The sequence below is a fragment of the Saimiri boliviensis genome, chromosome 14 (assembly GCF_048565385.1).
Source record: "Saimiri boliviensis isolate mSaiBol1 chromosome 14, mSaiBol1.pri, whole genome shotgun sequence".
Classification (NCBI taxonomy): domain Eukaryota; kingdom Metazoa; phylum Chordata; class Mammalia; order Primates; family Cebidae; genus Saimiri; species Saimiri boliviensis.
The window spans coordinates 62,616,533-62,642,220 of record NC_133462.1 but is presented as its reverse complement, the minus strand read 5'-3'; the positions used below and the strand labels follow the sequence as shown (position 1 = coordinate 62,642,220).

The 25,688-nt window shown below is 39.7% G+C and overlaps 1 protein-coding gene across 13 annotated transcripts in view; it reads right to left on the bottom strand.

Moving 5' to 3' along the window:
• HHAT (hedgehog acyltransferase) overlaps positions 1-25,688 on the bottom strand; it is a 351,381-nt gene that overhangs the window by 233,878 nt on the left and 91,815 nt on the right. For 8 of the 13 annotated variants that reach the window (XR_012513537.1, XM_074385137.1, XM_039463443.2 and 5 more), the window contains 2 exons: positions 25,014-25,157; positions 22,919-23,090 (listed from right to left, as the gene is read on the bottom strand). Coding sequence is in view for 12 of the 13 variants with exons in the window: in XM_074385137.1 (XP_074241238.1) it covers positions 22,919-23,090; positions 25,014-25,157 (316 nt within the window). In the remaining variant the exon portion in view is untranslated. The remainder of the gene's footprint in view (positions 1-22,918; positions 23,091-25,013; positions 25,158-25,688) is intronic. The other 5 variants (XM_074385142.1, XM_039463444.2, XM_039463447.2 and 2 more) reach the window with 1 other exon arrangement.

Genomic DNA, 25,688 nt, shown 5'->3' with positions numbered 1-25,688 from the left:
AGAGATGTACAGCCTTCTAAATAAAAATCAATTGCATTAACAAAAACATCAGTCCACCACCAACCACCTCTCCCAAACACTGCTGATGTCCAGAAAGAAAAATGGCACTACCGTCCCCAAGTTGGTCTGGCAGCGAGTTATGCAAACCTTTGACCTCGGAAATCACCCTGAAGAAATCATCCCAGGTGAATTTGCAAAGGTTTCTATAAATATGTTCACTGAAGCATTATTTATAAAGAGGCAAAATTTTAAACAATAATCAACAACAGAGGATTTGTTAACTGAATCTCAATAAACCCATAGAAAGGAATATCTGAAAACTAGTAAAAAAAAAAAAAAGACATATATTTACTCTAAAAGAATGAAATCTAAAAGATTATTTCAGCACATGAGGAAAAGTTCATACTATAGTAAGCTTTCTAAGCAGGTTGTAAGCTCTGAAGCCAAGGTGACTTTTTCAAAGAAAAAAAGTGGCCTGTAAGGAACACAGGGCTTGCAAATCCTGGTAGATTATCTGGACAAAATGCAGAAGGCAAATAGTAAAGGCAGAGGGAGCTAGGGGGAGACACTAGCACAATTCTAGTTTCTATTCTCTGCACTGCTATGCTCACTAGTGAACATGTGACCATTGTTTAAAACTCATTTGCGTGTTGTACATTGGCTGGGCGTGGGGCCTCACATCTGTAATCCCAGCACTTTGGGAGGCTCAGGTGGGAGGATTGCTCAAGTCCAGGAATTAATTTAAGGCCAGCCTCAGAAACGTAGTGAGATCCAGTCTCTATTTTAAAACGTGTGTGTGTGTGTGTGTGTGTGTGTGTGTGTGTACATGCATATACATATCTTTACATGTGTATATTCATTTGTTTATATATATTTATTGCATGTTGGAATGTTTAGCAGGTTTGTTGCTCTTAATTACAAATTTGAGAGCATGTTAATCAACAAATATTTTTTCCAACTGCCAATCCTTTCTACTTTCACAGTGAGAAAACTATACTATTACTACTATTAAAAAGAACAATTTGAATCAATGTCTTTGGTGAGCCATGGGGCTCTCTTTATCAAAATCTAAAGACAAGCTTGACTTTCACTGACATTAAAATTCAAATAATTTGAAAAAGTGGCATATCCGTAGAGTAACCACCAGAAAACTCACTTAGGTAACAACTTGACAGCCAGAGGTGCAGAGAAAGGTTGATCAGAAAAGTAATCAAGGTCCCCTTTGGCAAAGACACTTGACATTCAGGCCAGTGCCTCTATCAAAACAATTACTGGGCTTTCTGTCCCTCCTGGGCCCAGCAGACTTCAGATTTCCTATGTAACTCCCAAGAGGCCTCATCTGCAACTCAGACTCTCAAGCCATTCTACAAGCTGCTGCTGTCTGAAATCCACATGGGCATTTGTGAAACTTGACCACAGTCCCTTCTCCTGTTCCTCATTCCTTACCCTCCATCCACATCCCACAGGTTCTTCTGCACTTTGTATAGATTCTGCCCACTAGACAAGCACACTCTGGTGGCAGTGACATTAACGGCAGCACCCAGTGGCTAGTGCAAGTTACACTAGGAGGGGGTGGCATCCTCACAGACTGTGACATATTGTGGGGTTTGCGTTCTGGCTGCATAGCCCTGGATTCAGTCCTCTGAGTTCAGAGCCCTGTGATTACATGAGCTACTCATTGTCCTTTTAATGTGTTTCATTTTCTGCATAAATCATCCAAAGTTGGTTTCTCCTACTTCCAAGGAAGAAACTGACACTCAGTACTTGTCAGCATCAGACACTCAGGAAAACCCAGGGAACCTAGATTTGGTTGTGTGTGTTGATGCTTTGGAGCTAAAGGCAATGAAAATCCAGCTATCTAATCAACAGTGAGACTGTGGAAACTCCAGGTACACAGTGTTGAAACTGTTCATCAAATTATTGCCGGGAGTCGCCTGGAAAGAAGTAACCATTGAAGGCAAGACTGGGTGACAAAGAAGACAATTCTACAAAATTCTATTATGGTGAATGCTAGGATGCATTGCCCAGATTTCCCTTAAGCAACCAAAGACTCACTGTCCCAGCTGATGGGAGGTGATCAGCAGAAACCCCTAGCTGGAAATTACCTCCACTGGGGATAACATCCACTCAGGAAAGCCACCTTGCCCAGGGCTTTCTGGGGCAGGCTACATCCAAGGACTGATTGCCAAGGGGGTAGAAAGACTTACCCTCCTCACTCTACTTGGGACCACTCTGAAGAATCACCCTACCTGCAGAACTCCCTACAGAATCGACTGGAGCTTTCATGAAAACTGCATCACAGTTGGTTCCTCCCTCTGCCAGGTCCTTCTTCTAACCTCCTTTCCTCCCACAGGAATTAATCTCAAGAGAACACACTAATAAACACCTGCAAACTACCCTCCCTGGGGAACCCAGCTTACAATTATTAAGATCATGATGACTTTCATTCCAAGAACTATGGTGTAAGCTGGTTGCTTTCAACTGTCAAGCAGAACTTAATGAGAGTAAGAGGAGAAATTCTTACTCAAATTCCTACATTATCAGCTCAAGGCACAGACTGAAACCCAGAGACCTTCTAGGCCTCTGCTAAAAACAATTTCTTATCTCTTGTAGTCAACAGGTTCAATAAACAAACCCCAGAAGTTTTATCCTCAGCTTTGTTAAATTACCGTGTCAGCTGAATTCTCACCCTTGCAAGGTATCTATAGACTGGGCTACCAACCTGCAAAGAGTGAAACGCCTCAATGCTAGAACTGAGATTTAAGATGATTCAGAAAAGCCCAAGTCCCCAAACCCTGGTGAACCTCCCTGGCCAGCAGTGCCAGCCCCTTTTCCGCTGTGTAAGGCTTTCAGGTGAGGCTGATCTGGCCTTACCCGACCATCCTTTTAATGAAGTCTCATGAAGGAATTACTTTGCAAAAGAAGCGGGTTTTCTTCATCTCTCCTGCTTACCACTCCTCACTGTCTAGAAATGGACCCCAGCATGCCCCAAGGGGCTTTCACTCCAAAAGTACTGCAAGGTTTTACTACATTACATTGGCAAAACTCTGACCTATATATGTGGGAATGGATTCTGAGGAATCTAGATGGAAGAGAGAAGACTAAATAGATGGGGTGGAATGATCTATGTGAGTATACTTACCGGCAAGTCAGGATTCCACATGCCTGCTGCAGCAGCTGGGAGTGGAGCTGACTGTGTGAGTTTGGAAACCCAGACACCACAGTTGCCCATATATATGGGGCTGAGATGCCAGAAACTCTTTGGGAAGTCATAGAGGAAGTAATGGAAAAATTTCAGGAGATAAGAATGTCAGAGTGGATTTATCATGTGTGACCTGCTAGCCCACTCCCTAATTATGCCTGCAAGAGAGCTCAGAAGACACTACCTTCACTGAGAATTTGAAAAATGAATACATTAGTGAGGGAAGCACAAGCATCTCAGAAATGCGTTGCAAAGGCCATTCTCTGTGGGCTGAGGATGCTGATAGGAGACAATGAGATTCAATTTCAATGCAGACACCAAGCCCCTTAAGTAATAGACTACATAGTGCCGCTTAACCCTAAGGTGACATGTGCATCATGACCACAGTAAGCCACGTAGCCTACCTGGTGGTCAGATGCTCTGATTCACTGAAATTTTTGGAGAAGGGCAACTAATCATAAGGTCCATAGACCTTAAACAGATACTCAAGCTGAACCTCTGTGTCTTCATTTCCTCAGTGTAAAATAGCGATAAGATTCTACCTACTCATAGGGCTGCTCTGAGAATTACCTAGGCTAATATAATGTAAAGCTCTTAAAGTGGTGTTTGGCACAGATTAAGTGTTCAATTTATGTCAGCTATCATTTCCATTACTGTTATGTTTATTGTCATTATGTAACTGTTAAATAATCTAGTCTTAGTGAACAAGGCTTAACTTAAGCTGCCATTAGCATTTACCCAATTTCCAGACCTGAGTCAGTTCAAAGATCTAAAGACTCTAAAATAGAGAGCCAGGTAACCATAAGAAAAATCATTAATAGAGCATATCAACAGGACCTACAAAATTAGGAGTGGCAGGAATACCAGATGCCTTAATAAGGATATCACAAATACACACACACACACACACACACACACACACACACACACACACACGGGTGTATCACTTCAGAGCAGTTTGAGATTTCAAGATACAAGTAAAGGACAAGTTGGTCTACCTTATGCCACTCATCCCTAAGAAAGAGGCACAGCTTTGGTAGACCTCTTTGGAATTTGGAGGCGACACATAACTGGGCATGCCACTCTAACTCAATTCACCAGGTGAGCTATCCCTGACCACAGGACACCCTCTGAGAACAAAGTTACCTGAGTGGTTCATTATCAACTGGAGTTATTTGATCCACCTAGCCATGATGTCAAGGAACATTCCATTATCAATGGATACATACACGTGTATATTCTCTCTTACTTATACACACACACGGAGAATCCTGAAGTCACATATAAGATGCAGGAAAAGAGAACTCTTCTTTCCAATATGCTGACTCCTGCTATATTGCTATCCTTCTCTCATCCCACACCTAAGGCCCCAAGAGGACTTGGTAGAGGAGGGGAAACTGAGCTCTGTTCACTGATGACTCCCCATTATATGCTGGAATCTGCTGGAAATGAACAGCTGCAACCTTATATGTGAGGTGGCCCCAAAGGACAGCAATCAAGAAAAACCCTCACACTGGGTGCAATTTCAAATGGTACATGCCATTGACCAGTTTGTCTGTAAGAATCTAAAACTGATTCATGGGAGTGTCCAATAGTTTCCTGGGATAGTTAGGATTGCGGAAGGAATTACTTTGAAAGAAATGTTAACGAGTAGGTTCACGAATAAATGTTAATAAGGCATATAAATGAACACCCCAAAATGAGCCCAGTGGGGATATTAGTGACCCACGTAGATACTCAAAAAAAAAAAAGGACCCTGCAGCTCTCAATATCAAGGTGGCATGGCCCGTGCACATCAGCCAGCCTCTTGCCACAGCCATTCCAATGCACTCATGACCAAAGTAGCCACAGTGGCAGCAATGAAAGGCTTGCATAGGATCAACAATGTGGACAGCCTCTCACCAAGATTAACCTGGCTATTAGCACAGCTGGGTCCCTAATCTGCCAGTTTTCCATGACCTTCCATATTCTGGTATCAGGTTGATTACACTAGACCTCTTCCATTTTAGAGGGGCCAGAGAGTCTTTTCTTATTCTGGATGTGAATCTGCTTTCCAAATTCAACAATGCCTCTGCCAGTTCCACCATCCATCGATGTACTGACTGTTTTAGTCACTGTCATGTTATCAGACATAACATCACTTTTGTCTAATCACCTCACTTTGCAGCAAATTAAGTCAAATGATGGGCTATGGGATTCACTGGTCTTATCCCATCACTCAGAAGTAGTTAGCCTTACAGAATAGTCTATCAAAGGTTCTCCTATAGCACCACGTCATCATGTGATGTTGAGATTCTATTCCACAGGATACAGCATGTGCTCTGAGCCAGCAAACTCAATATGATGCTTTACCCCTAACCTAAATATGTAGAGTCAGTATTCAAAGAGTCGAAGAGGAAGTGGCACCTCTATTATACCTCTTAACCCAACCTAAAATACCTTCTTCCCATCCCTGCAACTCTGTGATGTGCTTGGTTAGTGGTCTTACCACACAGCAAAGAAGTGCTTCCACCAGGTGACAAAACAATGATTCTATTAATTCAGAACCTGCTATTACCCAGCCATTTGGGGTTCCTCAGGAAACTAGAATAAGCGAAAGAGGGGCTATAGTACAAGCTTGGAGGATTAACCCTTACGGTCAAAGGGAAATTGAGTTACTCCTACACAATGAAGGCAAGATGAGTGTAAGTGAAACGGGATTTTGTGTAGTGTCACCTAGCTTTGCCATGTCTACTGGTTAGTTAACAGAAGACAAAAGCAGGACTTACAAGGGTTCAGACCTGTGAGGAATTGAAATTTGGATCACACCAGAGTTAAGAACCCCAACAGCAGAAGTACTAACTGAAGGTAAAAATAACACAGGATAAAGGGGAAAGTCACAAATCCCCTGATCAGGAACAGAAATTGCTCTATTCCCATCAAAATATCAATGACATTCTTCACAGAAATAGAAAAAACAATACTGAAATCTGCATGGAACTATAAAAGACTCCTAGTAGCCAAAGCAATCTTAAGCAAAAAGAATGAAGCTGAAGGCATCACACTACCTGACTTCAAATATACTACAAAAGCTATGGAAACACAAATCAAGCATAGTACTGGCATAAAAAAAAGACTAACACATCAATGCAATAGATTAGAGAACCCAGATATAAATCCATGCATCCACAGTGAGTTCATTTTCAACAAAGGTGCCAAGAACATACAATAGGAAAAGGGCACTCTTCAGTGAACGGTGCTGGGAAAACTGGATAACCACATGCGGGAGAACCACGTTAGACCTCTTATCTCTTGCCATATACAAAAAGTAACTCGAACCACACTAAAGACTTACATTGAAGACTTGAAACTATGAAACTGCTAGAAGAAAACATTGGGAAAATACTCCAGGACATTAGTCTAGGCAAAGATTTTAAGGGACACCTCAAAAGCACAGGCAACAAAAGCAAAAATAGACAAATGGATGCCATCAAGCTAAGGAGTTTCTGCACAGCCAAAGAAACATCCCACAGAATGGGAGAAAATATTTACAGACTATCTGTCTGACAAATGATTAATAACCAGGATATGTAGGGAGCTCAAACAACTTATAGCAAAAACAACAAAGAATCCAATTTAAAAATGGGCAAAAGGCTTAATAGACATTTCTCAAAAGAATGACATAAATGGCCAACAAATCCATGAAAAAATGCTCAACATAACTAATCAGAGAAAGGCAAATCAAAACCACAATGAGATATCATCTTACCCCAGTTAGGATGGCTTTTATCAAAGAATAACAGATGCTGAAGATGTGGAGAAAGGGGAAACCTCATACACTGTTGGTAGGATTGTTTACCAGAGGCTGGGAAGGGTCAGCGGGACGGGAGGATGAAGAGAGGTTGATAACTGGGTATACATATACACTGGGAAGAGAGAAGACCTGGTGTTCAATAGGTCAGTAGGGTAACTATAGTTAACATTGATTAATTGAACATTTCAAAACAGTGAGAAAATTCAAATGTTCCTAGCATTTAAAAATGTAAATATTTAAGGTAAGCTAGATTCCAATTATTGATTATATCAATGTATCAAATTATCATATGTACCCCAAAAATATGGACATTAGGTATCAATTTTAAAAGTTAAAAAGTTTTTTTAAATGAAACACATAAAAATTAGCTCTAAAGTATTACCTGTATTTTCTTATTTGCTGTGTAATGTATTTACATGTAAATTTTACTAAAATTTCTCCTCATTCCCATCCCTCCCCCTTCTATTTAATATAAACTGTGTTGATAGTAGCCAACTCTACAGCTGAGCCCACAGTTACAGAATGTTAACATTATAACCAAATTCTAGGAGATGTGGACACTCCCCCAACCTTGAACCCCTGGCCCCAAGAGCCTGGGCTTGAATAGTTACCTGGGGAAAGAGATGTGTGTTTTCAGCTGTGCAAGAGACAGTGTGTGGCTCCTGAAAGTGTTCAGTCTGTGGTATACCACTTGAGGACAATATCTAATAACATTTCCTTGCTTAAACTTAAACCTCATTTGAACTCAGCAGACATGGAAAGGAGTTGCTCAGTATCCTCTTCCTGAAAATTCCCGCATATTAAAAGAATTCAGCCTCCCCTTGGCTTTCAGAAAGCTAATCACTATCACATTTTCCACTAGTTTCTGATTGCTTTTGGTTGCTGAAAGAAATACTTCAAGTTTCCCCCAAACTACGTCTATTTTCTCACTTCTGATTATTCTTCAACCCTGGTATAAACTCCCCAAAAATGAACAGTGGCAACCATGACCAAGGTCAACCGTGACTCTCATTTGCTAATACTGAAACAGACTCTCCTCAGTTCACTCTTACTTGATCTCTCTTCAACTCCTGATAAATTGTGTACCTCCTTTTTTAAACCTTCACAAGGCACTTGTTTCCTTCCTCATTAATTAATATTCCTTCTGATTCACTGATGGCCCTCTGTCTACCTGTCAAATATTAGTGTTCTCTAAAGTTCTATCCATCCAGTAAGATACATCTAATGCAGGCGCTGGGTCCACCGCTGCAGGGGCAGAGGTAACCCCATGTAGACTGGTATAACATTGATGTGGACAACATCCACGGCCCAATACCCTGCCCTGGCAGGGCTCAGGGAGCAGATCTTCCTGAAGCCTGGCCTCCGCCTGAGAGGCTGATTACAACAGCTCTAAGCCTCACTGGAAATTGAAGAAGGTTCAAATTAATAATCATCATCAACATCACCCTGAAAAGAGAAAAATAAATGGTAAGAAATTTTTAACTTTGATATCTCCAGGAGAGGATTAAGGAAAATGAAAGAAAAATAAATGTCACCCTGTTGCCATGGAGCTCCCAATGTCCTCTCAGTCACAGTGAGTAGCACTGGAATCCTGACAGGCAGGCAGCCACCACTGTTTTTCTGCATCCCCACCAGGAGATGGAACACCTTCCATGGAGTTTGTGAGTATCTCCATCCTTTGATTAACCGCATCAAATCAATCCCACACTAAACAACCTCTATCTATGTTCTCTATTTCTGTTCACTTTGCAGCAATCCCTTTTTGGAATAATTATGTAACATGCACGATTTCCCTTTGCTGCCTTATGCAAAATATTGCATCAATCACTCATCTGGACATCTGGCTACTCACACTAACTCCAAAGTGATGTCATGTGCCAGGCAGAGTCCCTGTGAAATTTTACTTCACCTGAACCTGTACGTCAGGTACTCAGTAAGCACCTGTGCTGTGAGTGCTGCAAAAGAAAGACCCCAGGCAGTGGCAGAGACACTTCTCTAAAGCAGCTCTCACTCAGTTTGGGGTGTTCAGAGGGCGTCATTCCTGGACAGGGTAGAATGTTACCCAGTCCTGAGATCCTTAGAGCTGAACAACCTGTTGTGTATCTTTTTGCATGTAAGACAAAGAGGCATCTTTTACTCTGCCTGAGCTGCTGCCTCACACTTAACTGCAACTTCTGGATGGATGAAAGGTCCATCGTGGAAGGAGAGCCCTACCACTGAGAGAATAAAAGTGACAGAATTTTAAAAAGTATCTCTATTAGTTCAGCAGGAAATCAGAGGCTGCAACCGGGGCCCAAAACCCACATGGTTTCTGTAAACTTTGTAACTCCCTTATGCTTATTTTATCCTTCTGAACATCCCAGTAAGGATTAGCCCCCAAACCCTGAAGCTAAAGAAGCCCATTTGCTGAAAAGAAAGGGGGTGTTTGCCATGCCCTACTCCACACCTTGGTAGCCTGTAGAGATGGAGACCCTGAGAGGTGGCCTGGGGAATGGCGGGTCCACCAGAAGGAAAAGGAGTTGCAGTCCGGACCTACTGGGCTATGTGACAGCAAGGCCATCTAAGACGATGTGGCAGAGAAACACAACATGCTAGGCATCATCGTTTAACACAACCAAAGCAACATGTTAGCTTCTGCCTCTATTTCTTCACCCTTGATTTATTCTGTAACCCTGGTCTTTAGCCCCCCAAAATGAACAACATCAACCATGACCTCCCATTTGCCAAAATGAAAGACTCTTTTAAATTCCATCTTTCTCGGCCACTTCTTAATCTGATAAATTGAGCTTTCCTCTTGCAACCTTCACAAAACCACTGTCTTCCTCCTGTGTTTATTAACATTCCTTCTCATTCGTTACTGACTCCTCTTTTTTGGACCACCTCTTAAATTTTGGCATTCCCTAAAGTTCTATACTTGGCCCTCCTTTATTCTCATTGTACACATTTTTCAAGGAAATCTTTTCATTCTTGTGGCCTCCGTGATCACCTGTGTGCAATAGTTCCCATGTACTCCTGTCTCCATCACCAATCCCCCTCCTGAGCTCCAGTCCCATCTAACTATAGACTTGTCTTCTGTATCCCTGGGGAATTGGTTCCCAGAACCCCTCAGACCCCAAAATCCATAGATGCTCACTTTTGAGTGACACTTTTGTGAATGAAAGGAACTATCAATAATTATATCAGGACAACAGATACAAAATATGACTGCAAAATGGGATATTTGGTCACTCTACATCTCATAAGCCTCAAATTAATTAAGAGTGGAGTAAAACAATTATAAAATTTAAATCTTCTATTTTCTTGGCTGCCTATTACACTACTTTCCAAATTTTCTAATTTGAAACACGACACTGCTGCTTTGTATCCAGAAGTAGTTGTTTTAATACAAAGTACTGGCTGCCTCCCAAACAGCTCTCTCCCCCAATCCTCGCCATTGGAAAGGAAATTTCATTTCAGCGTCCAACCTTCCCCATAGTTACCTGGAAGAAATTCCTGGTTATAACCAGTCATGGGATGATTATAATATGGGCCTATAACCCAGATGATGTAGTTATGGCCACAAGGTACCAGGGGAAGCTGCTGGAGGTGCCTCTTGGGAGATTTCTTCCTTCTTAAAAAGAGTCATAGCGGAATGTCCATTTCTGGCAAGATAACAGACTGTCCCATCTAGAAAATCATGCCAATGGAGAACACCTAAGAAATGCTAAATGAAATATGTAAAAGCATCTTTTACAAATATATACCTGAGCTGTTTCGAAAGTCCTTGGAGAGCAAAAAATATATATATGATTCAAGAGCATAAAAATGAGTGAGTGGTGGTGCTTGTCTTGAAACTGGTAGCACCTGCCAGACTGCAAGGACCTAGGTTTTGCTGTCAATGAGCCACATGTGGGGACAAGTGGCAATCCTTGGAGGCCATACATGGAGGAGGTCAGAGTGAGAGCCCACATAAATCCAGATTTCCAAAGCCCAAAATTTCCATTGCCTGTGGGTCCCCTCAAAACCCAAGCCAGAAATTTAAGGGGTGCCATGTTGGTAATAATTCCAAGCACCTGGCAGAAATAAACATAAATATCCTCTGGACGAATGTATTCCAAACACAGACACCAAAGAATTCCCAAAGACAAAACAGCAATTAACATGCACTCACAAACATCCCAAAATATGGATGAGAACTGACAGAAGTAAAATGCATAATCAGACTAACAAAGATTGCAGATGTAGAATTACCAGCTATAGAATGTAAGATAAATATGTTTATCATGTTTGAAAACATAACTTGAAAGTATATGAAGAAAAAGAAACTAAGACCTCACCGATACAAAAAAGCATCAGTGAACTTATAAAAATAAAAAATATATGACCAATAAATCAAAAAGACAAAAAGCAAATTCAAAATTAGAAGATCAACTTAACCAAATAGCAAATCTGTAATATGAACACACATTAAAAGGAATTACTTCTAATGGCTTTTGAATATAGCACACTCAGCATACATCTATTCTAAGAGCAAAAAAACAGAAATGATTTCTTAAATGTCATTCAGTGATTTTAAGTCAAAATGTTGAGTATTATAATTTTTAAACTACTCATATAGTGTCACCACAAATAAGATACTGAAGTAATTAGTAATTATGATCTTCATTAATGAAGAGAAAAGGCACAAGTATAAAATCAAAGTTGCTAAGAAAAAATAGTAATGTTAAATTTGAATTTAAAATCACAATATGAACTCACATATTATAAAACTCATGCTTTTATAAAAACATATTGCCCAGGTCTGCTCACTGGAAATTTTCAGGCCTCCAAATAATAACACCCTTGTAGTAACAAATACACTCAGATCTTGGCTCCTAAATGTAATTCCTCCACTAAAAGGAACCAAGGCTCCTTTGAAGATTTGGCTGATTCCAATAAAGGGCCAAGGAAAATATAAGGTGAGCATTGGGGTATCTTGCACTTCCAGAAACTAAGGAAACACTCAGAGGCAAATAAAGCCTTGTCCAGAGAACATAGAAGCCAGCTTGACCACATTTTGGGCAATTTTAGCATCCTAAAGGAAAATTACTACATTGAATTGTAAAACATAAAATTATTTGACACTATTATTGAAGGAGAATATTTCACTGAACTCCTTATTCTATGAAATGATATTTAAAGAGGAACAATTACACATTTGCCCTGTCTTTTCAGGAGAAACTGTATTCAGCTCCAGTTTATGATAGGAAAATCTTCTTTACAGAAGAATACCAGTTATCAAATGCAGGCATAATGATAGATTTAGAAAATCAGCATTTCAAACTCCCACTCAAAAAACTGCTTCAGGCAAAGTTAATCAAAAAATGTTAAAACTGTTCATTAACACAATTCCAGATTATTGGGGGAACAAGGTATTCAGACAGCACTGGATTAACACCTCACATGTTGCTTGCTAACTGCAAAGGGATAAATGTACCTTTTGAAGGGAAAGACCAGGCACGATCACCATATACAAGTGATTTAACTTAGCAATGCAAACAGAGGGGACCACCTGACATTATACGCATCCCACAGATACAATATGAAGCACATGGTATTCTATAGGAAGTTATTTTTTGCAAGAGAAAAGTATTAAATTCAAGACTCTAAAGGATCTAGATCTAACTTTCAGTTTACAGAAACAGAAGGGATAGAAGAACAAATTTAAGAATAATGCAAATTTTGAAAATCAAATAAATCCAGTGTGTGGAACATTTTATAAGACAATAGGTCTGGACTCCTCAAAAAGTCATTACCAATTTAAAACATAGTTGAACTCTTCTAGATCAAAGTAGACTAATAGACATGAAACCAAATGTTGCAAGTGACTGATTCTGGGTTAACAAAATAGCTTTAAAATATATTTGGAGACAACTAGAAAAATGTGAAGATAGACTATATATAAGATGATATTAGAAAAGTATTATTTTCAAGTGTAATATGTAATTGTGGTTAGGTAGGAGAATGTTACTTCGGAGGAAAAAGTTAACAATTGTTGGATCTACATGCTGGATCCATTGTGTTTTTATATAATTCCTTAACATTCTAGGTATTTAAAATTTAAGAATTGGGGAAAAGTTTAAGTATGCCATATGACCTATGACTTCACAGGTATTGTAGCTAAAAATAATTAATCTCTTTATGAAGCTTTTTCTTTTTCGGGGGATGGGGGACAGAGTCTCACTCTGTTGCCCAGGCTGCTGGAGTGCAGTGGCGTGATCATAGCTCACCGCAGCCTTGACCTCCTGAGCTTAAGTGATTCTCCCACCTCGACCTCCCGAGTAGCTGGACCTACTGATGCATACTACCATCCCAGCTAATTTTTGTATTTTCTATAGAGATGGGGTTTTGCCATGCTGCCCAGGCTGGTCTCAAACTTCTGAACTTAAGCCATTCACCCACCTTAGTCTCCCAAAGTGCTGAGATTATAGGCATGAGCCACCACACCTGGCCCATGAAGCTTTTTAATATAACTTTTAGTTTATAAGAAACAGAAAGGATAAAGGAATATGCTAAATGACATCATGAGAAGCCAGGTGATAGAACATTCTGTAAGACAACTGGCCTGGTCCCTTCAACAAGCTGATATAATAAAAAGGGATAGTGCTAAATAAGGCAGTCTTAAGAGACAAAACAACTAGATCCAACGTAGTCCTAGACTGGATACCAGCTTGGCCAAAGCAGGTACAAAGGACTTTAGCAAAATTTGATTGTTGTCTGGGCATCAAATAAGCATGAAAATTTAGCAATGGGAAAGGATAGAGATTATTAAGTAAATCTTAGATAACAAAATGTTATATATAAATGTATAGTGTAAGCTTATTGGGGAAAAATATAAATGTGTGTATTAAAAAACTATAGGGAAAAAATGTGGAAGAACAAGTATTGGGAGTTTATCAGTAGTGATCTCTGGATAGATGGTAATACAATGCTTCCATTTTAAAATTGTGAATGGAAGGAAATGGAATACAGAAAAAAGCAAGGACTGTAATCCTAGTTTGACAAAACAGACTTTAAACCAACAAGATTCAAATGAACACAAACAGAAACAAGGGGGATAGTACCACTGACCCCACAGAAGTACAGACAATCATCAGAGAATATGAATATGTCATAAACTAGAAAATCTAGAAGAAATTTATCAATTCCTGGACACGTACATCCTACCAAGACTTAATCAGGAAAAAACTGAATCCCTGAACAGACCAAAAGCAGCCTGGAAATTGAGACAGTACTAAATAGCTTACCAACAACAAACAAGCCCAGGACCAGATGGATTCACAGCTGAATTCTACCAGATGTGCAAAAAAGAGCTGGTACCATTCCTATGGAAACTATTCCAAAAAATCGAGAAGAGATTCCTACCTAACTCATTTTACGAGGCCAGCATCATCTGATACCAAACCTGGCAGAGATACAACAACAACAAAAACTTCAGGCCAATAGCCTTGTGAAATCCTTGAGAGTATCAAGGCAAAACTCCTCAACAAAATCCAGGCAAACCGAATGCATCACCACACCAAAAAGTTTATCCACCACAATCAAATAGGCTTTATCCCTGGGATGCAAGGTTGACTCAACATATGCAAATCAATAAATGTAATTCATCACGAAAACAGAACTAAAGACAAAAAACACATGATTCTCTCAATAGATGCAGAAAAAGCTTTCAATAAAATTCAACATCCATTCATGGTTAAACTAGTTATTAAAGGAACACACCTCAAAATAATAAGAACCATCTACGAACAAACCCACACCCAGCATCATACTGAATGGGCGAAAGCTGGAAGCAGTCCCCTTGAAAACTGGTACAACATAAGGATGCCCTCCTCTCACCACTTCTACACCACATAGTATTTGAAGTTCTGGTCAGGGCAATAAGGCAAGAGAAACAAAGCACATCCAAATATGAAGAGAAGTCAAACTATCCTTTTTTGTGGATGAGATGATACATATTGAGAAAACACCATTGTCTCATCCCAAAAGCTTCATAAGCTGATAAACAACTTCAGCAAAGTCCCAGGACACAAATCAATGTGCAAAAATCAGTAGCCTATCTATACACCAGCAGTCAAGCCAGGAGCCAAATCAGCAACAAATTCCCATTCACGACTGCCACAAAAAAAAAAAAAAAAACAACCTAGCAATACAGCTAACTAGGGAAGTGAAGATAGCTACAAGGATAACTACAACCCACTGCTCAAAGAAACTAGAGACACAAAACAAATGGAAAATCATTCCATGTTCATGGATGGGAAGAATCAAAGTTGTGAAAATGGCCATACTGCTCAAAGCAATTTATAGATTCAGTGCTATTCCTATTAAACTACCATTAACATTCTTCACAGAACTAGAAAAAGAACTATTTTAAAATTCATATGAAACCAAAAAAGGAGCACGTATAGCCAAGGCACTCCTAAACAAAAAGAACAAAGCTGGAGGCATCACACTACCTGACTTCAAACTATACTACAGGGCTATAGTAACTTAAACAGCACGATACTGATACAGAAACTGACACAGACTGACGAAACAGAAAAAAAGAATGCATAAATAGGGCCACACACATACATCTATCTGAACTTCAACAAACCTGACAAAAACAAGCAATGGAGAAACAATTCCCTATTCAATAAATCATGTGGGATAACTGGCTAGCCAAATGCAGAAGATTAAAACTGGACCTCTTTCTTATAGCACATACATACAAAAATTAACTCAAGATAGATTAAAGACATAAATGTAAAATCCAAAACTATAAAAATCCTATAAGATAATCTAGGCAATACCATTTGGGACACAGGCATGGACAAAGACTGCAAGACAAAGACACCAAAACCAATTGCAACAAAAGCAAAATTGACAAATGAGATCTAATTAAACAGCTTCTGCACAGCAAAACAAACTATCAACAGAGTAAACAGACAAACTACAAAATGGGAGAAAATTTTTGCAAACTCTACATCTGACAAACATCTAGCATCTAAAAGGAACTTAAACAAATTTACAAGAAAAAAATATACAAACTCATTAAATAATGGGCAAAGGACAAAAACAGACTTTTCATAAGATGACATACATGTGGCCAACAATCATATGAAAAATTAAAAAGCCCAACATCACTGATCATTAGAGAAATGCAAATCAAAACCACAATGAGATCCCATCTCATACCAGTCAGAACAGCTACTACTAAAAAGCCCAAAAATAACAGATGCTGGCCAGGTTGTGGAGAAAAAGGGACATTTATACAGTGTTGGTAAGACTGTAAATTAGTTCAACCATTCTAGAAAACAGTGTAGAAATTCCTTAAAGACCTAAAGACAGAAATACCATTTTACCCAGCAATCCTATTTCTGGGTACATACAAAGAGGAATATAAATAGTGCTAGTATAAGGACACATGCACATGTATGTTCATTGCAACACTATTCACAATAGCAAAGACATGGAATCAACCTAAATGATAGCCTGGATAAAGATATCCAGCCTATCAATGATAGCCTGGATAAAGAAAATGGGATATAGATACACCATGGAATACTATGCAGCCATAAAAAATATGTGTTTTGCAGGGACATAGTTGGAGCTGAAGGCACAGAGGAGCTAGGTATCAACACACACTGAAGCCTATCAGGAGGTGGAGTGTAGGAGGAGGGAGAAGATCAGGAAAAATAACTAGTGGGTACTTAGCTAACTACCTGGGTGATGAAATAATCTGTACAAAAAAAAAAAAAAAAAGCCTATGGCACAATCTTACCTATGTAATAAACCTGCACACGTACCCCTGAACTTAAAGAGTTAAACAAAGGAAAGAAAAACCTAAAGACTCTAACAAAAAAAAATTTTTTTTGAATTGATAAAATCAGTAAAGTTGCAGTATACAAAATTATTCAAAAATCATTATCATTTATATACACAAACAGTGAACAAACTTAAGAAATTAAGAAGGCAATCTCATTTCCAATAGCTACAAAAAAGTAAATTATCTAGGGGTAAAGATAACCAAGGAGGTGAAGATCTTCACAAGGAAAACTGCAAAACACTGATGAAAGGAATACAAATATTGAAAAGGATACAAATAGAAGAACATCCCATGCTCACGGATTGAAAGAACTGTTACAATAACAATGCTACTCAAAGCAACTTACAGGTTTAATACAATCTCTATCAAAATACCAGTGACATTCTTCACAGATATAGGGGGAAAAACCCTACAATTTGTGTGGAAGCACAAAAAATCCTGAATAGCCAACACAATCCTGAGCAAAAAGAACAAAGCTGGAATCAGAACACCACCAGACCTCAAAATATACTGCAAAACTGTAGTAACCAAAACAGTATGGTACTGGCATAAAAACAGGCAAGTATATCAACAAAGGAACAGAGAACCCAGAAATTAATCCACGTATCTACAGCCAAATGATTTTTGACAAAGATGCCAAGAACACTTATTAAGGAAAGGACAATCTGTTCAACAAATGGTACCGAGAAAACTGGATATCCATATGCAGAACAGAACCAGACCCCCACCTCTCACCCTCAAAATGGATCAAACGCCTATGTGTACTACTTGAAGCAATAAAAATACTAGAAGAAAGCACTGGGAGAATCCATCAGGATATTGGTCAGGGAAAGATTTTACAAATAAGACGTCTAAAGCACAGCCAACAAAAACAAAAATAAACAAGTGGGATATATCAAACTAAAAAGCTTCTGCAAAGCAAAGGAAACAATAAAGTGAAAAGATAATCTATAGAATAGGAGAACATATCTGCAAACTACTTATCCAACAGGTGATTAATATCCAAAATATACAAGGAACTCAGACATCTCAATAGCAAACAAAACAATCTTATCTAAAAATGGGCTAATGATCTGAACAGACATTTTCTCAAGAGAAAGTCAATAAATATATGAAAAAAAAAAAAAGCTCAACATCACTAATCAGAGAAATGCAAATCAAAACCACAATGAGATATCATCTCACCCCAGTTAGGATGACTATTATCAAAATGGCAAAAAAAAAAAAAAAAAAAAAAAAAGAGGATGCAGAGAAAAGTGAAAATTCTTACACATTGTTGGTGGGAATGCAAACTAGTATAGCCACTATGGGCAACAGAATGGAAATCCCTCAAAAAAACCTATAAATGGAACTACCATACAATCCAGCAATCCTACCTACTGTAAATTTATACAACAAAAAGGAGATCATTATATTGAAGAGACATTTGTACCCCATGTTTACTGTAGCACTATTCACAATAGCCAAGATACATCATCAACCTAGGTGTCTAACAACAGATAAATGGACAAAGAAAATGTGGTATTTAAGGCTGGGCACAGTGGCTCACGCCTGTAATCACAGCACTTTGGGAGGCCGAGGTGGGTGAGTCACTTAAGGTTAGGAGTTTGAGACCAACCTGACCAACATGGCAAAACTCCATCTTTACAAAAAACACAAAAATTAGCCAGATTTGGTGGTAGGCGCCTGTAATCCCACCTACTCAGGAGGCTGAGGCAGGAGAATTGCTTGAAACCAGGAGATGGAGGCTTCAGTGAGCTAAGATTGTGCCACTGCACTCCAGCTTGGGTGAAAGAGCAAGACTCCCTCTCAAAAAACAACAACAACAACAAAAAAAAAGAATGTGGTATTTATACACCATGGAATACCATGCTGCCATAAAAAAATGAAGTTTTGCCATTTGAGGCAACAAAGATGGAACTAAAGAACATTCTGTTACGTTAATAAGCTAAAAACAAAAAGTTAATACCACATGTTCTCACTCATAGGTGAAAGCTAACAAGTGTTCATATAAAAGTGAAAAACAGAAGAGAAAATTCTAGAAGCTGGAAAGGGAGGGATGGGGAATATTTGTTAAAAAATACAAAATTACACTATGTGGGAGTAAGTTCTAGTGTCCTACAGCACTGTAGGATGCCAAGAGTTAACAATAATTTATTACAGTTTCAAACACCTAGAAGAAAAATACTGAATGTTCCCAATACAAAGAAATGATAAACATTTGTGATGATCGATATGCTAATTACCCTGATCTGATCACCATATATTGTATGTATCAAAACATCACTATGTACCCCGTGAGTATGTACAATTATTAGTCAATTTTTAAAAATTTTTGGATGGTTTATATTTTATCATTGTCTATGATGCAAATGTACATAATAACCAAAGATTTTATTAACTCTAAAAGCTTTAGGAGAAAACAGAGGAGAATATTTTTATGATCTTGGAGGAGATAATTATTTTTTAAAGACCCAAAAAAGTAAAAATAAAAATGTATAAATGCAACTACATTAAAGTTTGTTCATCAAAAGACAACATAAAAACATTAGAAGTCAAACCACAAAGCAAAAGATGTCAGTATTTGCAACTAACTGCACATATAACTTTTTTAAATGATAATATAGAATAAATTTTATTTTATAAATTTTATAAATTTTATTTATTTAAGAAAAAGACAGAAATCCCATTAGAAAAATGGTCAAAAGTTATCAACAGTTATTTTATTAGAAATGATATACCATGTCAGGCACGGTGGCTCATAGCTGTAATCCCAGCACTTTGGGAGGCTGAGGCAGGTCGATCACTTGAGGTCAGAAGTTCAAGACCAGCCTGGCCAACATGGTGAAATGCCATATCTACTAAAAATACAAAACTTAGCTGGGCATGGTGGTGCATGCCTGTAATCCCAACTACTTGGGAGGCTAAGGCACCAGAATTGCTTCAACTCAGGAGGCAGAGGTTGCAATGAGCCAAGAGTGCCTCACTGCACTCCAGCCTGGGCAACAGAGTGGGACTGTCTCAAAAATAAATAGATAAGAAACAATCTCCCAAAGTCCTTTAAACATATGAAAAGATACTCAAATTTATTAGTAATCAAAGAAAGGCAAATTAAAACCATTAGATAAAATTCACATCCACCAGATTTTCAAAATTAAAAGATGTATGAATTAACTTCTGAGTTCTCTATTATTTTATATTGATTTACATGCCTGCTTTTATGCCAGTACCATGCTGTTTTGGTTACTACAGTTTTGTAGAGTATTTTGAGTTCTGGCAGTGTTCTGACTCCCACTTTGTTCTTTTTGCTCAGGATTGCTTCAGCTACTCAGGATCTTTTGTGGTTCCACACAAATTTTACATTCTTTTTTTATTTCTGTGAAGAATGACACTGGTATTTTTATAGGAATTGTATTAAAGCTATAAATTGCTTTGAGTAGTATCAAGTGTTGGTAAGAATTTAAAGCAAAGGAAACTCATGCACTGCCGAGAAGAGCATAAATTGGCTTAGCCAATTTAAAAAATAATTTATCTTGTAAATCTGAACATATACGCTACCCACAATACTTATTTCTAGATACATATTTTAGTAATGCTTGACAAACTCTAGACAGTTACCCAATTCACTGATTTCTAATCAGTATTTTAAAATAGAGTAATATGGAAAGGAAAATACCAATATACATTGCAGGTGGTTCAAGGTAAAGTATGGCTTTGTATTTACACACACACACACACACACACACACACACACACACACACACATACACACACACACACACTCTCTCTCTCTCTCTCTCTCCCTCCCTCCCCCTCTCTCTCTCTCTCTTTCTCTCTCTCTCTCCCCCTCCCTCCCTCCCTCTCTCCCTCTCTCCCTCTCTCATCCACACACTTATCATGCAAAATGCATTTCTTACTGTGGGTAATGTGCCAAAGAGTTTCAAAGTTACTGCCCTATGAGGAAACTCTTACACATGAGCTCTAACAAACACAGAAATGGCATTATGTGGAATAGCAAAATCCTGTAAAAAACTCAAATGTCCTCCTAGATGTAGAATGGATAAATAACTTATTGTGTATGGATACACTGGAATGCTATACAGCAGTGAAAAAGTGGTACCTAGTTACATGATTAACCTGAATACTTCCCAAAAACATGTTAAACAAGAAAACCAAGTCACAGAAGAACATACCAAGTATGAATCTATTCATATGAAGGTGTCAGAATGAGCAACTTTAAGGATTTAACTGTGGTAAAAGTACAATGAAAAAGAAGAAAAGAATAAATACAATATTCAGATTATCTTTTGAGAAAGTGACAGGCTGATGGGATGAGGAATACAAACTAAGGGCTTCTATGATTCTGGTTAGTTCTTAAGCTGAATGGTAGACACACAAAAGGTACATTGGTGGCATCTGAGTCACATAATTTACCAGCCTTAGTGCTGATCTTAGGTATCACTGTTATATGGAATAACTTTTCCTATTGTTTAAGCCCCATTTTGAGTTGTATCTTCCATTACTTTTAGTTTAAAAACCCTCAAGCTGAAACAGCCTGTAAGTTTGTATCCTGTGCAACTGGGATCTGACTTAGTATAAGCTATCATTTAATCCTATTCTGTTTGTCTAAATGTATCAATAAAACCTTACAATATTAGCAACCCCAAACTATAAAAAAAATTGTTTGGAAGAAAGAGACTTAAATGCTAAGCTATTTTAAAGAGACTCATTAAAATAGTTTAGCGTTTTTTCAGTCCTAAAATGTTTCTTCCCTGGAAATGTTCTGATTAAGCATGTGTGATATCAAGAACAATCAAGATTCAAGATCTATAAAATGTCAAACAGATAAGGAGGGAGTCGGGCTTGTACTCTTGCCCTCAGCAGGGAACAGCTTGATCTGCCTGGAGGATCACAGTTATTGGAGCTACAGGCTGGATGTCAAAGCACAGGCAGAATTCAGCCACTGCAGGAGTCCTCAAAAGGAGAAAGAACAAGGAAGTGAAGAGCTTTTATTCAGAAAGGTGCGTGGGCTCTGCTGTTTTGGCCAGAGGAATAAGTAACAGTGGTTTCTCCATGGACGAATCCTATACTGGAGACCAGCCCAGCTGAGGAAGTAAGACTTCCATGTCACCACCTTGGCAGACACACTGGAAAGGGTAGATAAGAAAATGGGATCTACAGAGAGAAATACACACACGCCATTTATGCTATCTGCCAGAAACTTAATGAGGTACAACCTCAATGGGCAGCACTTCATCTCATCCTCAAGATGAATCCACAAAACTAAGTCTCCCTATTTTACAGATGAAGGTGCTAGAACTCAGAGGCTAAGTCAACTGCCAAGGTTACCCACCCAGTCACTGGTGAGGCTGAAACTCAAACTTACAGCTGTGTGATCCTAAAACTCATATTCTGTTTTTGAGACAGTGTCACGCTTTGTCACCGAGACTGGAATGTGGTGCCATGATCTTGGGTCACTGCAACCTCTTCCTTCCAGATTCAAACGATTCTCCTGCCTCAGCCTCTCCAGTAGCTGGGAATATAGGTACCCACCACCACACCCACTATTTTTTGTATTTTTAGTAGAGACATGATTTCACCATCTTGGCAAGCTAGTCTCAAACTCCCGACCTCAAATGATCCACTCACTTCAGCCTCCAAAAGTGCTGGGATTACAGGTGTGAGCCACTGGGCCCAGCCTCAAATTATTTTATACCTTATGCAAAAAGGACAAGGAAGACCGGAACAACTCCATCTTGGAGCATTCCCTCTTAAAATGAACTCAGAGCTGCCCCCAGAAACGCCTGCCCTCTCCTGCTAAACACAACGCTGGCAACACTGTGAAGATGCGACCCAGCTCAGTTCAGCAGGATCCCGTTACAGAGGAGAATGCTACCACCCTTGGTTCCCAGACCACAAGCACAGCCCTGACTTCCCGTCAGCCACTTCTCACATGCGTAATCTTGGCCACAAGAGTAGGTTCAAAAACAGTAAAGAGGATTTGCTCAAGGCAGCTGCACTCCTGCTTTCCCCCACTTCAGCTCCACGCATGCTAACTGTTTGGGCTTGTTCCACTGTTGGTGATTCCCACAATTACCTAAGGTCCAGCAAGAGACAGTCCCCAGGAGAGGGATGCTGCTGTAGATGGCGTGCATGTACATCAGGTGAGCCATCAGCTCGGCCAGCCACCACCAGAACAGAAGGCGGCCCAGTCCCAGGGCCAGGACACACAGGCTGGCCTTCAGGGAGTCATGCTCCTGCTGCTGCATCTAAAGTGGATACAAAAGAGGTCATTAGATGGTGCCTTGATTTCTGAAACAGTCCCTTAGACAAGATTTGTCATAAACTTCCCGCAAATGTTATTGTGGCATCAGCCGACAGAGGGTTGGTTTCGTTTATCTTGGGAACGCTCAATGTTCTTGGGTGGAAGAATCATATCTGAGCATGAACACTGTCTCAAAATAAGAATGGGGAGTGGGGAGGTCAACAAGCTAGCCTAGTGCCAAGAACCAAAGACAGGTTCAGTGGAGTCATAGTTCCACTCAAGCATCAGCCCTGGAAAAACCCAAGTCGGGGGGCAGGACCAGGTGTATTCTCCCCACTGGGAATTTGGAGTTTCTTTGGGCTACGGGTGCTACCCTGCCTGTCTTTCGCCATCACCTACTCATGTCTGAGGCTGGTAAAAGTAGAGCCCAGTCAAAAAGAGACACAGGGCTGGTAGAAAAGAGAGAAAGACAGAGGCTGATAGCAAGGGAAAATGATATGTGGGGGTGTCATTCCACCCTAAGTTGTTTTTGAAACATGGCAGACAGTATGTGGACCAAGTCTCTTGCTTAGTAGGCAGTAAAGCATAGTATTTAAGAATACAGACTTTAGAAAATGTAAAATAAGGTGGGGCATGGTAGCTCGCACCTGTAATCCCAGCACTTTGGGAGGCCAAGGTGGGTGGATCACCAAGGTCAGGAGTTGGAGACCAGCCTGGCCAACATGGTGAAACCCCATCTCTACTAAAAATACAAAAACTGGCTGGGCATGGTGGCACATGCCTGTAGTCCCAGCTACTTGGGAGGCTGAGGCAGGAGAACTGCTTGAACCTGGGAGACGGAGGTTGCAGTGAGCCAAAATCAGGCCACTGCACTCCAGCCTCGGCAACAGAGCGAGACTCCCTCTAAAAAATAAAAACAAAAAGAAGTAAAATAAATCACTTTTGAGTAATTTTGTCATGAAAACAATGTTGAGTCTGTCACTCCATAAACTCAGGCTGTTTTTCTACTTGTCAGGTCTTCTTTAAATTTCTTTCAGCAATGTGCGTCGTGTTCCGTGTACAAATCTTGCACCTCTTTGCTTACAGTTATTCCTAATTATTTTGTTCTTTTTGATGTTGTTGTTAATGCAATTTTCTTCTTTAAAAAATGGACTTTAGAGTCAGAGAGGATCAAGATCAAGGACTACCACGAACCACACAGCCACGTGATCCTGAGCAAGTTGCTGAACTTTTCGGAGTCTGGGTGTCCTCATACGTAAAGTGAAAATCACTGTTGCGATGATTAAATATGATTACGTATGTGCAGTACTAAGTACAGTGACTGGAGTACAAGGAGCACTAGATACTTGGTAGTTAATATTTATCATTATCCGCCTCCCACGTGTGTCCTCCCATCCTTCCCACGTGGCGTGTCTCAGACAACCAGCCACAGGGCAGCATAAGGAGACAGCTCAGGGCCAAACACCCCAGGTAAGAGAAGGATGTGTTGATCATTCTTAGATACAGATAGAAGCTACTGAGAGTATACTCAATACATGTGGACAACACAGACAAAAATTTTTAAAGCCCGGTTCTGTGGTCTCACCTCACTGCCTTTTTTAAGAGATACACGATAATTTAAGACACATAGATTCTAGAATTTGTAAACATGCTGTAAAATTTGAAGTGAATTCAATTTCATTCAGCCTTATACCACTAAACAAATAAAAATACAGAAAAACAAGAGAGAGCAGTAAGTTTTCAGGATCTTATAATGCCAAGATTTTATTAGACTGAAAGCTCCCTTGAAACGCAGAGGACAGACTAATGCTAAATGACGAAGCTGCATCTGAACGATCAGCCGGTAGAGGAAAAGAGCTAGATCTAGCATTTGACTGTCAGGGTTCATGTCACAATGTAAACAGGAAAGGCCCATTCCATGTGGTACCTCCTTGGCTTCTCTCTCCTCCAACATCAGGGTGTAGTGGGTCCTACTGCAGCCAGCAGAGTAGCAGGTACTGCCCTCAGAGGGGAAGAAGGAGCTAAACGCCAGGGAATTTATTTTTATTCCACAGTCCCTCAAACCGTCCTCCTGCAACAAGAAGCCAGGCTAAGAAATTTTGGCTGGCTTATTGGCATGACAATCACCTGCACAAATAAGTTTCTCCCTCTTGCCATCTGCTTGGTCAATACCCAGAGAAGCTTGTTGGCTTAACTTTCAAAATGTAAATTAGGCCAGGTCAGGTGGCTTGCATCTGTAATCCTAGCACTTTGGGAGGCCAGCGCAGGTAGATCACCTGAGGTCAAGAGTTTGAGACCAGCCTGGCCAACGTGGTAAAACCACGTCTCTACTAAAAATACAAAAATTAGCTGGGCACAGTGGCACGTGCCTGTAGTCCCAGCTACTCGGGAGGCTGAGATAGGAGAATCACTTGAACCCAGGAGGAGGAGGTTGCAGTGAGCCGAGATTGCACCACTGCACTCCACCCTGGATGACAGAAAAACTGTCTCAAAAAAAAAGGAAAAAATTGGTAAAACTGACAGGAATTTCCTTTTTGCCTTGTTTCCCTCAGTTCACACTTCAGGAAGATATTTTATGCAGCCATACCAATCTGCATTGTTA